This window comes from Pan troglodytes, chromosome 1 (assembly GCF_028858775.2).
Source record: "Pan troglodytes isolate AG18354 chromosome 1, NHGRI_mPanTro3-v2.0_pri, whole genome shotgun sequence".
In the NCBI taxonomy this organism is placed as follows: domain Eukaryota; kingdom Metazoa; phylum Chordata; class Mammalia; order Primates; family Hominidae; genus Pan; species Pan troglodytes.
The window spans coordinates 219,664,135-219,676,941 of record NC_072398.2 but is presented as its reverse complement, the minus strand read 5'-3'; the positions used below and the strand labels follow the sequence as shown (position 1 = coordinate 219,676,941).

The 12,807-nt window shown below is 40.4% G+C and overlaps 1 protein-coding gene across 12 annotated transcripts in view; it reads left to right on the top strand.

The window, feature by feature from the left end:
• Positions 1-12,807, top strand: part of VPS13D (vacuolar protein sorting 13 homolog D) — a 283,384-nt gene that overhangs the window by 102,338 nt on the left and 168,239 nt on the right. For 5 of the 12 annotated variants that reach the window (XM_514406.7, XM_009448430.4, XM_063785976.1 and 2 more), the window contains 5 exons: positions 766-906; positions 3,244-3,366; positions 5,768-5,842; positions 9,311-9,416; positions 10,428-10,580. In XM_514406.7, the coding sequence (XP_514406.5) occupies positions 766-906; positions 3,244-3,366; positions 5,768-5,842; positions 9,311-9,416; positions 10,428-10,580 (598 nt within the window). The remainder of the gene's footprint in view (positions 1-765; positions 907-3,243; positions 3,367-5,767; positions 5,843-9,310; positions 9,417-10,427; positions 10,581-12,807) is intronic. The other 7 variants (XM_009448445.5, XM_009448433.4, XM_054679270.1 and 4 more) reach the window with 3 other exon arrangements.

Genomic DNA, 12,807 nt, shown 5'->3' with positions numbered 1-12,807 from the left:
GCATGGGGATTCCATTTATGTAAAGATCACAAGCAGGACAGTCTAAAATGTTCTTAAGAAAGGTATATATGCTTGGTAAAATTATAAAGAAGAGCAAGGAAATGATTAACTAAAAATTCAAGTGAATGGTCACCTGGAGTTGGGTGGGAGAGGGTTGGTGGGAAGGAGGGGAATGAGATGGTAGGGAATGGCCCTTGGGGACTTCAAAGGAACTTGTAATTTTCTATTTCTTAAGTTGAATAGTGAGTACACGAGTGTTTGTGGTATTATTTTATATTGTTGTTTATATAGTCTTTGTGCATATTTTAAGAAAAAGAAAAAGTTAATGAGCCTTCATATGTACCTATTTATTCAACCAATGTATTGGTCCTGTAACCAGGAGAATCAAATTTAATAGCTATTTAAGACACTTTATTATTTTTCCAATCTTAGTCTGAGACTCCTTTTTCCATCTTGAGTGTCTCAACACATCCTGCCTGTTCTTTAGTGGAAGAGGGCACATACACTGCCTGCCCTCCTTCCTGCCACCTCTGGAAGACCATCGTGGGGGTACATATATGCCTTTCCACTTGTGTCTTCTGGACAACGCAGACATCTGTAGGGTGACCTGTAGCTAAAGGTGGTTGGTGCTTTTGTTGTGAAATTGAATTGGAAGGAGAAAGCTATTAAGCTCCAGTTTGTCCTTGCTGAACATTTGCGAGCAGTGTTCCCCTATAAACTCTTGATATCTGCTGAACAGATGTCTTATTTCCTGTGTTCTTTTAGGCTGGGAGCCATTTATTGAGCCTTGGCCATGCTCTGTATCCTGGCAACAGCAGGCAGCTAGTCGTCTCCATCCTCCTCGACTGAAGCTAGAAGCCAAGGCCAAACCTCGTTTGGATATCAATATCACTTCTGTGCTAATTGGTGAGTAGAAAGTTGTCTTTCATAGACTGATACCTTTCCGTACCTAAGTTCTGAGTCTGGAAGACTATTAATCCTAGTTTAGCAAATACCTGGGCCTGTACCAGGCATCACTTCTTCATCCTGACTGCTTTCCTGATCAACCCTAATAGCCTCTTGATTCTCAACCTGTTTCTCCAGCGTTGGCATCCCATAATGATGCTATCAGTGGTTAAGCAAGAACTTAGATTACTTAGGAAACGTAAATGGCCGTGATGGACTTTCTCCTCATAATGCTTGGCCACTAGAGTTTATTAAATGTCCTGGAAGTGAGTTTAGATTAACTTTGCTCAAGCTATTCACGGACTAATTCTTAAAAGGTGTGATTTTGACCATATCTTTATAGTAGAATAGGTTGCCTTTGTTGTTTCCCATTATCATTTTGACCTAACTCTGAAAATGACTTGCTTAAGGGTTGCCAGGTTAGTGGTGTGTTATCTAAAAGTATCTTTGGCAACACTGAAATGTACATCTCTGGATTCAATGTCATGAATAAAAACTGCTCTATTGTTATAGTTCTGCCATCTAAAAGGAAAGCAATATAATCATACAATCAAGTAGTGTGTACCTTCACTGTGAAAACTCACATTCATTGTTTGATTTATTGATCTACTTGATCTGATTTTGGAATTACTATACTTTATCTTTGAGCGATAACACATACTATTGCAAATTGTGAACTTTCTTTGGTGTGTATGTTGGATTGAGGCTGTTAGAATATCCACCTCCTTACGCATGTCAGAGTTGGATGGAAAGAATGTATTGTGAAATGAGACCATAAGTTTGTTGACCCCCCAAATTTAAAACCACTGTTTTGTATGATCAGATTTCATTCACTAATTTGCCTAGTTGTTAATATCACCTAGATAATAGTAAGTTGACCCTGTGATTTCTCTAAACTGTATTGTTTTGACTCCTACATTGTTTCTCACAACATCTCTTACTCACAACATCTCTTACTCTAGAAGGTTAGAGAAAGTTTGTGGTAGTCTTTTGAAAAGCTGCAGTAAACAAGAGCTTACCTAAAGGTTCTTATTGGTGTTTCTGATGAGCGCAGTATATGTCTCTTTAAGAATATCTTCTGGCCGTGCGCATTGGCTCATGCCTGTTATCCCAGTTCTTTGAGAAACCAAGATGGGAAGCTCATTTGAGGCCAGAAGTTCCAGACCAGCCTAGGCAAAATTGTGAGACCTTGTCTCTACAAAAATAAACAATTAGCTGGGCATAGTGGCGTGCGCCTGTAGTCCCAGCTACTCAAGAGGCTGAGGTGGAAGGATTACTTGAGTGCAGGAGTTCAAAGTTACAGTGAGCTATGATTGTGCCAGTGTACTCCAGCCTTGGAGACAGAGCAAGACCCTGTCTCTAAGAAACCAACCAAACAAAAAATCTTCCAAAAGGCATTCTTGTCAGTGGTAAAATTTGTTTTGTTTTTTCACCTTCAATTCCTTATTCCGAATACTATACTGAAACCCAGAAACGTAGCTGTGACCTCTTGTGTTTAAATAAATATTACTTCGGTAGCCAAGTGTTCTAATTGAAAACCAGAAACCAATAATTCTTCTTCCAAAAAGTATAACATCTTAATTAGTATAAAAGATCTTCATCTAGGTGTGGTGCACTGTAATTGTTTTTGTTAACCTGCTATCCCCATTGTAATTCTCTCACAGAAGTAAAACTACTTGTGGAGAATTGTCTGCTGAATTTCAGCCTCTGGAGTGCAGTGGCATGATCTCGGCTCACTGCAACCTCCACCTCCTAGGTCAAGCGATTGTCCCGCCTCAGCCTACTGAGTAGCTGGGACTACAGGTGCACGCCACCACGCCTACATAAGTTTTGTATTTTTAATAGAGATGGGGTTTTGCTATGTGGGCCAGGCTGGCCTCAAACTCCTGGACTCAAGTGATCCGCCTGCCTCAGCCTCCCAAAGTGCTGAGATTACAGGCGTGAGCTACCGCGTCCGGCCTCCATATAGATTTTAGATTCAGCTTTTAAAATTCCACAAAATGCCCTATGGGTATTTTGATGGGGATTTTATTGAATCTATAGATTGGTTTGAAGAGAATCCACATCTTTAATGTCTTTCACATTATGATAGAGTTTTGTGGCGATGGTTGTCTGTTCATGGTAATCTCTTTCAATGGAGCGTGAGGCTCTCCAGGGCACAGACTTTCTCGGAATCTAGCACAGGCCAGGCATGTAATGAGACACTCAATAAAAGCTTGTTTTGCTGAATTGAAATTATTTGACTCGAACCCTCCATCTTTTTTAGTTCTCTTAATATCTCCGGGGGATTCTTTCTAGACCAGTATGTAAGTACCAAGGAGTCGTGGATGGCAGATTACTGTAAAGATGACAAGGAAATAGAGTCAGCTAAATCAGAAGACTGGATGGGCTCTTCGGTGGATCCTCCATGTTTTGGACAGAGTAAGAGTTTTCACTACATGTGTTTAACTAAATCACTTTTGACCTACAAAGCAATGCTTCACTGAGAAATTCAAATGGAACCATCATTCTGCGTGGAAAAACCTACAGGAAATTCTGACTATCTTCTGTAGTTCTGTTTTAGTCTTTGCAGGAGACAGTTTTCTGGCATGAACTACTGAACTTATAAATGTGGGCTGTAATTCCACCTTTGCGGGGGAGAAAAGATCTGCAACACGTAATTCCTAAATCCTGGTAATAATGCATATGAGCTGGTGCACCTGAGAATGCATCAGGATCAGCTGTGGTTTGTGTTTTACTCTGCAAAACATTGGTTTTCTAATTGATCGGATTTTTTTTGACCAGATTTTTAAAAGCATCTGAAATGGTCTTCTAAATCTAGAGATAGAGGGTTTGGACATACTCTTGAAAAGAGGGCGAGCAGGAGCCCATGTGGAAAAAGTTGTTAAAAAGGGAGCCCTGTGCTGTTCATAGAGTATAAAAGAATTGAATGCCCTGCCTCTTGAAGAAAGAGGAGTCAGCTTGCTCTCTATTGATGATGCTTTCTTTCCTTATTTAATGCCTCGCCAGCTCTGTTTTCCTCAGAGCTGGGGAGATGGTGATGGACAACTGCATGGTCTTAGTTGTTCCACAAGCCATTGTCATCCAAATTCAACTCAGCTCCAACTCTTACAATGTGGTTTCTTTGGGGAGTCTTGGCTGGACTTCACATAGCTCATGAATACTTAAATATTCCATCTGGTCTGCAAACGTGTCATGGGAAGATGGGTGTTCTTAGTGTATGAAGTAATTGTACTGGTTCATCTCTCCTCAGGGTGTATAAGTGGACTTTCTGTCTGCCTTGTACTTCTAGAAAGAGACACAAAGAAATGTCAGCTGTGCTTGTTCTCTGTTTTCCCAGGCTGTTGCTTCTGAGTCTCAAGGTCATTACTTAGGAGCCAGGGCTTTTCAGATATTGTCAGCTTTGATTTTAGCTCCTCCTCCAACCTTCCCAATTTGTGTGTCAAGAAAATGTAACATAGTCTACCCAGAAGACTCTAAATAATCTTTGTAATATGTCCAAGAGAGTGTGTTTCTAAAACATTATTCATGCAGGGGCATCTTCAATTCAGAGTCAAACTCTAGCAAGGCCTGGTCTGCAAGATTCTGATGAAAGATTTTCTTGTCCCTCTCTTTCTTCTTTCCTTCTTCCCTCCCTGCCTGCCTTTCTTCCTTCCTTTTTAAAATTTTTGTCCCTCTCTCTTTCTCTATAGTTAAAAGGCTTCCTCATCTATATTAAATGCTGGTGCTGAGTTAAAGCTTGATTTTTATTTATTTAAAGATTTTTATGATTACTTAGGCTTATAAAAGTGTAATCTATCTTTTTAATAAGACATAACTTGAATATGCGTAAATTTCCAAACTTCTTTTCTTATTGGAAATTCCTGGATGGTAGTACAGTACATTCCAGGATTGTATTCTTTTAGCAGGCCTACTAAAATGATCATTGGGAATTTATTTTGAAAGTGAGTAGGGTTCAACCTTGTTGAACTAATCATAAACTTTCAGGTCTTATTCAAGAATAGTAAGTCATATTCCTACAAAAGTTATGCTTTTTATTCAGACTGGCCTTAAAACAAGCCCTTGGGAATAGCCCTTAACATGAAATTTAGCCTAAGGGACCTGCTGCTTTCTCACTGTTTCTTTATCAGCGGAAAGAAAATACCAGCCTCCTTTTGACAAAATTGTTGGCTTTGTTCAGTCAGGGCTGAGATTTTGCAGGTAAACCTGGGCGATGTGGCACTTCATTGAATTTATTAGTTTTGTATTCCAAGGACATTTTATGAAAATATCAAATATTCTGAAAACTTCCGTGCTTGATTTAGAATTTAAATAAACACTATGAGACAACTCCTCGGTAGAGATTGTTTAAATTTCGAACACATACTGACTCTTCCCCTGAATTTTTGAGATCCCCTGAGACTGGCATTTTACTTCTGTGTTTTACCAGTTGGAATGGAGCAACCTTCACTAAAATCTGTACTGATGGATTTTTGTAACTTTTTAATGCCATTTAAGAACATAACACCTTTAAATTAAAAATCTTCAAAAGGCTTGTCATTCTGTTCAAGAGAAGGTTCAATACATATTCTTCTAATTCAGGAAAAAAAAAAAAAGCATGTTACTTTGATCCAGCCTCCACAATAAAAACTAGCATAAAAATGTGTTCACTTTGTCAAGTACATTCGTAGCGCTTAGTAATCACTGATGGGAATGACTCTGTACTTGCATGATGCTTGCTATTTTTGTAATGTTCTCTATTTGTGCTTATCGTTTGGAAGCAAGTCTTCTTATTTCACTGTATTTATTCTTAGCCTCTAACTTTGTCTCTCCTGTCTACCAGGCCTCCCCCTTGTCTACCTTAGAACTAGGAGTACAGCCAGTCTGACTAACCTAGAGCACCAGATCTATGCTAGAGGTACAGTATAGCCAAGCGAGGGCTTGCTTTATTTTCCTGTTTTAAGAACTGCCTTGTACATCAATTTTTTTTTTTTAATGAGTGGGAGTTGAATTGGGGGTATTCCATGTCGTGAGTACTTTAGTAATAGGAAAGAACATTTCCAACTGATGAACAGAGTGGTGCATATTATCAGCTGATTCTTATATTGTTTCCCTTCCATCTCCCTTAACTTTGGTGGAAATGGAATAAACTCCACAGTGTATGATGCAGAAATATGTTAATATAATGTCAATTAGAGGTGATTTCTCATATTGAAGAGCAAGTGGATTGAGGAGCACCATGCGTCATCAAGCAGTGGTGCCACAAGTCTTAAGTTTATAAAATACCCACGAAAATTCTCATGGGAATGCATGGGGCTCTGGAACAGGCACTATAATAATAGGGATAGCGCAAAAAAAAATTCTCAGTAAATAATTGCTTAGACACAAACCTTAATTTCTTTGGATGTCAATTTTTGTGTTTAGGAGATAAAAAAGAAAATTTTCTTTATTTCTATCTCTGATCTTTGAAAGTTTCTTGAGAAATTCACTGGTAAGTGAATATGGTAGAAAACACCATAATCATTGAGGAATTGGAGTCCCAAGATGTTCAGTTTTTGTTTTAGGGAGTGCAGTTTAATCTGAATGATTTATGTGTGTACATGGCAAATTCCAGATTATTCGTCATGATTTTTTTAAATAGAAAGGAACTCCCTCTACCAGGAATATAGAACAGGGATGTTAATACTCAGGGTACATTGCCCTGGGTTTTTTTTTCTGGACAATTTTACCAGGGTGGATGTTTGAGGGAGGGCTCACAAAGAAAGCCCAGAGCTGAATCTTAATTTATTTGTGTATTCCTGCTTCTGAGCTTTCTATATGTTACTTAATCTTTCAGGCTTAGCCAAGCATTATTCCTATTTAGCTGATAAGGACAGTGAGGTTCAGAGACACTAGGTGATTTGCCTTTATTCACTTGACCTCCTAGTAGCAAACCTAGTATTTTAATCTGCTTCTTATGATTTACAAACCAGGTCCTTTCTGATGGACTGAGCTGCTTACATAGCATGACAACCTACACTGTTTATAATGGCAAAATTACTGTGTGAAACAAGTCCAAAGGGGTAGAAATTTCCTTAGCTGGAGCTGTTTGAAGCTGAACTTGGATACGGGTAGCTTTAGACTCTCTCTCAGCCCATGAAGAAATTGGGTTTGGTCACTAGGGGCAGATTTTCTGAGGCCATTAGGGAATAATGTTCTCTTTGATGGACTTGGGAACTTTTGTCGCTGGTGCTGTGCCAAAGGCAAGTACATAGTTTATTTGGACCCTGGTGCAGAAGATGTCAGATTTGTTGCCTGATGTTGGGCTTGGATTTGCGTGCATGCTGTGTATTTTTATCCTCAGAGAAATGGGTTACTGAAGCCTGTGCCGTTATGTCTAATCAATGCAAGAAGCTTGGAGACCTAAGCATTGTGCCTACCCATGCTATTTAACTCCAAAGCAGTATACTTGTGAATATATTTGTATGGATTCGCAGCACTTTATTCTGTATAACAAACTGATCAAAGCCATCTGCCACCTGTTCTTTTTAAATCTAATTTGCAAATGGAAACTTACAGTCTGGCTCACAGTGGGATATGAAAGCACATCTGGCTTCTTTTTCTCCTGGGCCCTTTATCTACTGTAATAAAAGCAGCTCTCTCATTGCACTCATAGAAGAGGGAGGTGCCTTTCAAAGTGCCACAATAAATACCGTTTACCCTGCAGACAGCTCTTAAATTTTTTACTCCCCCTCTGCTCTTGTCAGCAGCCTTACAGCTACTCCTTAATTTTCTACTTGATGAGCACTAATTTTTTTTTTTTTAAAGCAAACTTTGGGAGCTAAGTAAGGCCATTGGGGTGAGAAATGGGCATATTCCTAGTGGAGATTATCTTTAGATGTATTTGGGGTATCTCTAAATGACTGACCACAAAATTGTGGGAATACCCTGGAGACTGCTCATTTGTTTAGCAGATTACTATATCTTAGACTCCCCTGAACCATCGTCGTTATCAAAATAGAACTTGCCTTGACCCAAAATTGCTTGGTTTGCATTGTTTACAGTACTAACCTTTCAAAACTTTAAAAGAGGTAAGAGAAAAAAGGGAGTGATTGCTTTTTAAAAGGCGGTGACAATTACCGACTGTTATGATACAGTCCCAGCCTCAGTCTGGAGGTTGCAGAAGGCAGGACATGTTGCAGTTTGTCTTCTCGATTTTGTTGACAGAAGATGTCCTGTAGGGTGAATTCAGTTTTGCCTTAGTGTTCTCTGCAGCTAGCATTTGCAGCTTCCTGTAGATGTCATTTTCTCCCAGCTGCAGAGCATGTGGGTCATGGTCTTTCTCACGCTGTCTTCCTACTTTAATGCTAGACACATAAGAAGATTGAGCCACACCTCCCTTTTTTTTGTTGGCTGTGTACGTGTGTTGTGAACATGTCAGTCAGGAGGCTTTCTCACGCTGGTTTGCTGCTGCTGCCTCCCTATTTGTGTGGCCAGTGGAGGAGACAGGTCCTTGGTTAGAGGAGCTGCTGCCCTTCCTTTCAGTACTCTGCGTTCCATGTGGAACCACATAGCACGGGCAGTGGTACCTGCAGAGGGATCTGTCTGCCAAAGCAGCTGGGGCACCAGAAAGCCTGCTTTGGGTTTCTTACAACCTTTACAGTCAGGTCACCGCTCTTTAGAATTTGGTTACTTACAGTTTTGTGTTGATTGTTGTTTCTTTCCACATTCCCTGATTAGAAGCTTTTTGTGCAATGAAGCCATATTTTATGTTCCTTTTATGGCTTCCATGGTACCCACCTTATAATAGATGGTGGTGGTATCTATGTTTAAAAAATGGGCTAACAATTTTGTTTGAAAAGCTTTGAGATGGTCTACTTCTGCCTTTCCAGGGAGACAAAAACAACTATTAGTATAAAAGAATAGGAAAGAATGTTTTTATTTTATTTTGTTACAAAATGCATACAATGACTGTAGGGTAACTTATGTAAAGGCAGACTTCCTTAAGGTAAAGGCTTTTTGGACAAAGTTTAAATAAGTACATATGATATATCTTGCTACATTTTAGGTTACCCACTTAGAATATAGTTCTTGGGAGCACTGGGGAGGTCCATTTTTATTTCTTTCGTGATTCCCACCAAGTTGGGTCCTGATGCCTTCTTCTGAGAGATAAGGCCTGTAAGAGTTGTGGAAGAATTGGGGGCTGGGAATAGTCAGGCAGGGACCAAATTCTCCCATAGCAGCCAGCAAATACGTGGAGCTTCCATTTGTCCTGTTCCTTCTTTCTTGCTTCCACCTTCAGCCCCTTTGCACAAGAGACAAATTTGGGCACTGTCTCCAGGTTGGGGGAGGGTCTCTGCCATGCAGATAGGGGCGTCCGCTCATAGCCTTCTTCTGTTTGTCGTAGCAGAGGTGAAAACCCCCAAGCGCCGGCAGCCATTTGTCCCCTTTGCTCTGAGGAACCACACGGGGTGCACTTTGTGGTTTGCCACCCTGACCACCACACCCACCAGGTAAGCAGTCAGTTTATATTACCCCGAGTCATCTCTGCCACCAAAGCCTTCTTGTGCCAGCCCAGTAGAGCAAGGTGGGCCCCCTCTTGAGGCTCTTGGGATGATATTTGAATGAATAACTTGCTGTCTTGCTGAGATTTATGATGGAGGTTCTGGTTTTGTAGAGAATCTATAGTCAGAGAAGCAGGTCCTGAATCTAATTATGATCTTGTTTTTGGTATACCTTATGTTTAAAAGCCAAGCAAATTAAGGATGTGAGCAGGAAGTATGAAAAAGCCATTCCATCTTTTCTCCTCGATCTCTACCTTCTTTCCCATTTTAAAGAGCTATGTGTGGTTATCACACCAAATGTTTTGCCATTTTATTCCAAGATTGCTTTGAAAACATCCCCATTCTCCCTCTATCCCTAAAGAATTCTTTCATACCTAAAACGCACTTCAACCCAGATGGAATTGGGTGGAGTTTGGAGAACAAAGGAGACTTTACCTAAGCCAGGCGAGAACCTTTTCTAACAACTTTCTGCCTGTTTAGATCTTGGCTCAGCCTTCCAAGTACATGGTGGTCGTTCCAGGAGGTCATGAAGTGCATGGCATGAGTAACAGAATCCATTGATTCGAAATCACATTTCTCCGACCTCCCCCAAGTATGAGACTGCTCTAGAAGAGAAGCTTTTTTGTTTTAACAGTGTAGGTCTGTTAAATTCCAACTAATCACTTAAATGCCACTTGAAAAAGTCATGCCTTAATTCACATGTACCAGATTCTACTGCCTGAGGTAAGTGGCTACAGAGTGACAGCTTTCAGCTGTTTCTAAAATTTCAAATAAGTTGTGATTCAGCACGAAGATAGCTATAGTTAGCGACCCTCAAGGTCATTCTTTGTAGCTAGGTCATGCAGCCTTTTATTGCTGGGAATTGAGTTGTGAGAAGGTTCTGCTCTTCTGCACGGGGCTCCTGTGAGAGGGAGCTGGGAAGAAACAGGGACAGGCTGATGTCATCTGATTTGGTTCCAGAGCTGCACTGTCTCACAGTGGGAGTCCAGGGGTAGTTCCAGAAGGGAACGGAACATTTCTCGATGATACTCACAATGTTAGTGAATGGCGAGAAGTCCTTACAGGTGAAGAGATTCCCTTTGAATTTGAAGCAAGAGGAAAGTTAAGACACAGGTAAAGTATGGTTTATTCTTTTCTTTAAAAAAAAAAAAAAGTGGATGTAAGTGAGGGTCCCTAGTGTTTTGTCTTTTTACTTTCCTTTTAAATGATTTTATTTTATTTTATTTTATCTTATCTTATTTTATCTTATCTTATCTTATTTTATTTTATTTTTGAGACAGGGTCTTCTTGCTCTGTTGCCCAGGCTGGAGTGCAGTGGCACGATCTCAGCTCACTGCAGCCTCTGCCTCCTGGGTTCAAGCAACTCTCCTGCTTCAGCCTCCTGAGTAGCTGGGATTACAGGGATGCTCCACCACACCTGGCTAATTTTTTATTTTTAGTAGAGATGGGGTTTCATCATGTTGGCCAGGCTGGTCTCAAAATCCTGACCTCAAGTGATCCGCTTCGGCTTCCCAAAGTGCTGGGATTACAGGTGTGAGCCACCACACCTGGCCCCTTGTTAATGATTTTAATGTCTTCTTTTTAAAAGATATTTCGTAAATCAGTGTTTCCTTTTATTATTTTATTTTATTTTATTTTTGTAGAGATGAGGTCTCACTGTGTTGCCCAGGCTGGTCTCAAACTCCTGGGCTCAAGCAGTTCTCTCACCTCGGCCTCCCAAAGTGCCGGGATTACAGGCGTGAGCCACTGCACCCAGCCTCCTTTTAAAAAATAAAGACTTTGCTGCCATCTTGGAAATACATGTCTTTTCATTAACTATCCATTTATTTGACATATGAGGTGATAACCTGTGTGTTTCACAGAATTTGGTGGAAACATAGACATATCATAACCCTCAAGTTTATTGCATCTTGGCCTGATTTTCATGATGGATTGGTGATATGGTATTCTTAAAAGATTCTCAAAGCATGTTGATTTCAATTTTAATTTACATATATGCCACGTAGTACTTTTAACAAGCAGATAGTTTCAGGACTCAAAGCTAATAAGAAGACAAATTCTGATTCTAAAAAGAACTCATCTGGGGAGACTGCTAGCTGATGCATTCCTGAAGTACCCATACTCAAAACTGGAATGAATGTGAGAAAATGTTCTATCTGATTACTGAGAGATCATAAAATATCCAATAAAGTGTTGTATTATTTACAAGTATTTTTCTATGCACAGGCTATCCAGTGGATATGAATAGGTTAAGACAGCATTTGAATAGGTTAAGATTTAGTATTTGAGCCTCATATTTGTTTTCAAGCTGAGCTGAAATTGAAGAGATTGGCTTTAGCTTTCTGTAATCATGTGCTTTTTGTGGTGCTTTCAGTTCCTGAGTGTAAACTTGCTCCCAAGTCAAGCAGGTTTCCTTTTGCATAGCTTTGGTACCCGCACACATTATTCCCAAGAAGCAAGAGTTCTGAAAGTGTGGGTCTCCAGGGATTTTATAGGGAAAAAAAAAATCACTATGCTGGGCACACATGTGCTTGGAAGCCACTTTAGCTTCCAGGTATGAGCAGTGAGCATTTTCCTGTTGGTCCCCACAGTTCTTGGAGAAGCTAACTACAGAACTATTGGGAACATTTCTGGATAAGCCCATCCTCTGTCATATCAGAAAGGGTTTGACCTCTTTGTCATTTCTGTTTTTGTTTCCGTATTTCATAATCCATTTCAAGTCCCACTATTCTGCTTGAATTCTTCAAAATAAATGCCTTTTCTGGCTTTTTCCCCTTTTGGCACACTGCACCCCACTCCATGCCTCCCTCCCCGCTTCCTGTCAGCCTCAAATCCAGTTCCCCATTTCACTTCTGGCTTGAATTAGGCAAAATCTAAAATAGAATTAAATGTGCAGTTTCCTCGTGTTCCTCCTGTTCTGCCCACTGCCTTCTGCTCCAGTTTCAGTCGAGCACAGGAGCCCTGAAATGAGCGCTGTGCCTCTCCTGCCCTGTCTGTAGTCACATAGGGCTGGAGCCAAACAACCGCATGTGGTTCTGAGCGAATTAGGATTTCAACAAAGGAACCAAGAATAATTTTTTATGCATTTCCAAGAGTATGGTTATATGACTAAATCGCTCCTGCATTTTTACCACCCCAGTGACATCATTATATAGGTTGGGGTGAGGGTTGGTGGGGGAAAGACCTTGGCGCGTGTTCAGGTTTTGGGTGGTTTGTACAATGGAGGATAAATGCCACTCTTACTCAGTCAAGCTTTACAGATCTTGCAGTTTGTGTTGTAAGTGTAAAACCCAGTTAAACTGTGCTCCTGATTTCCCTTGCATTAGGTAATCTCCAAAAG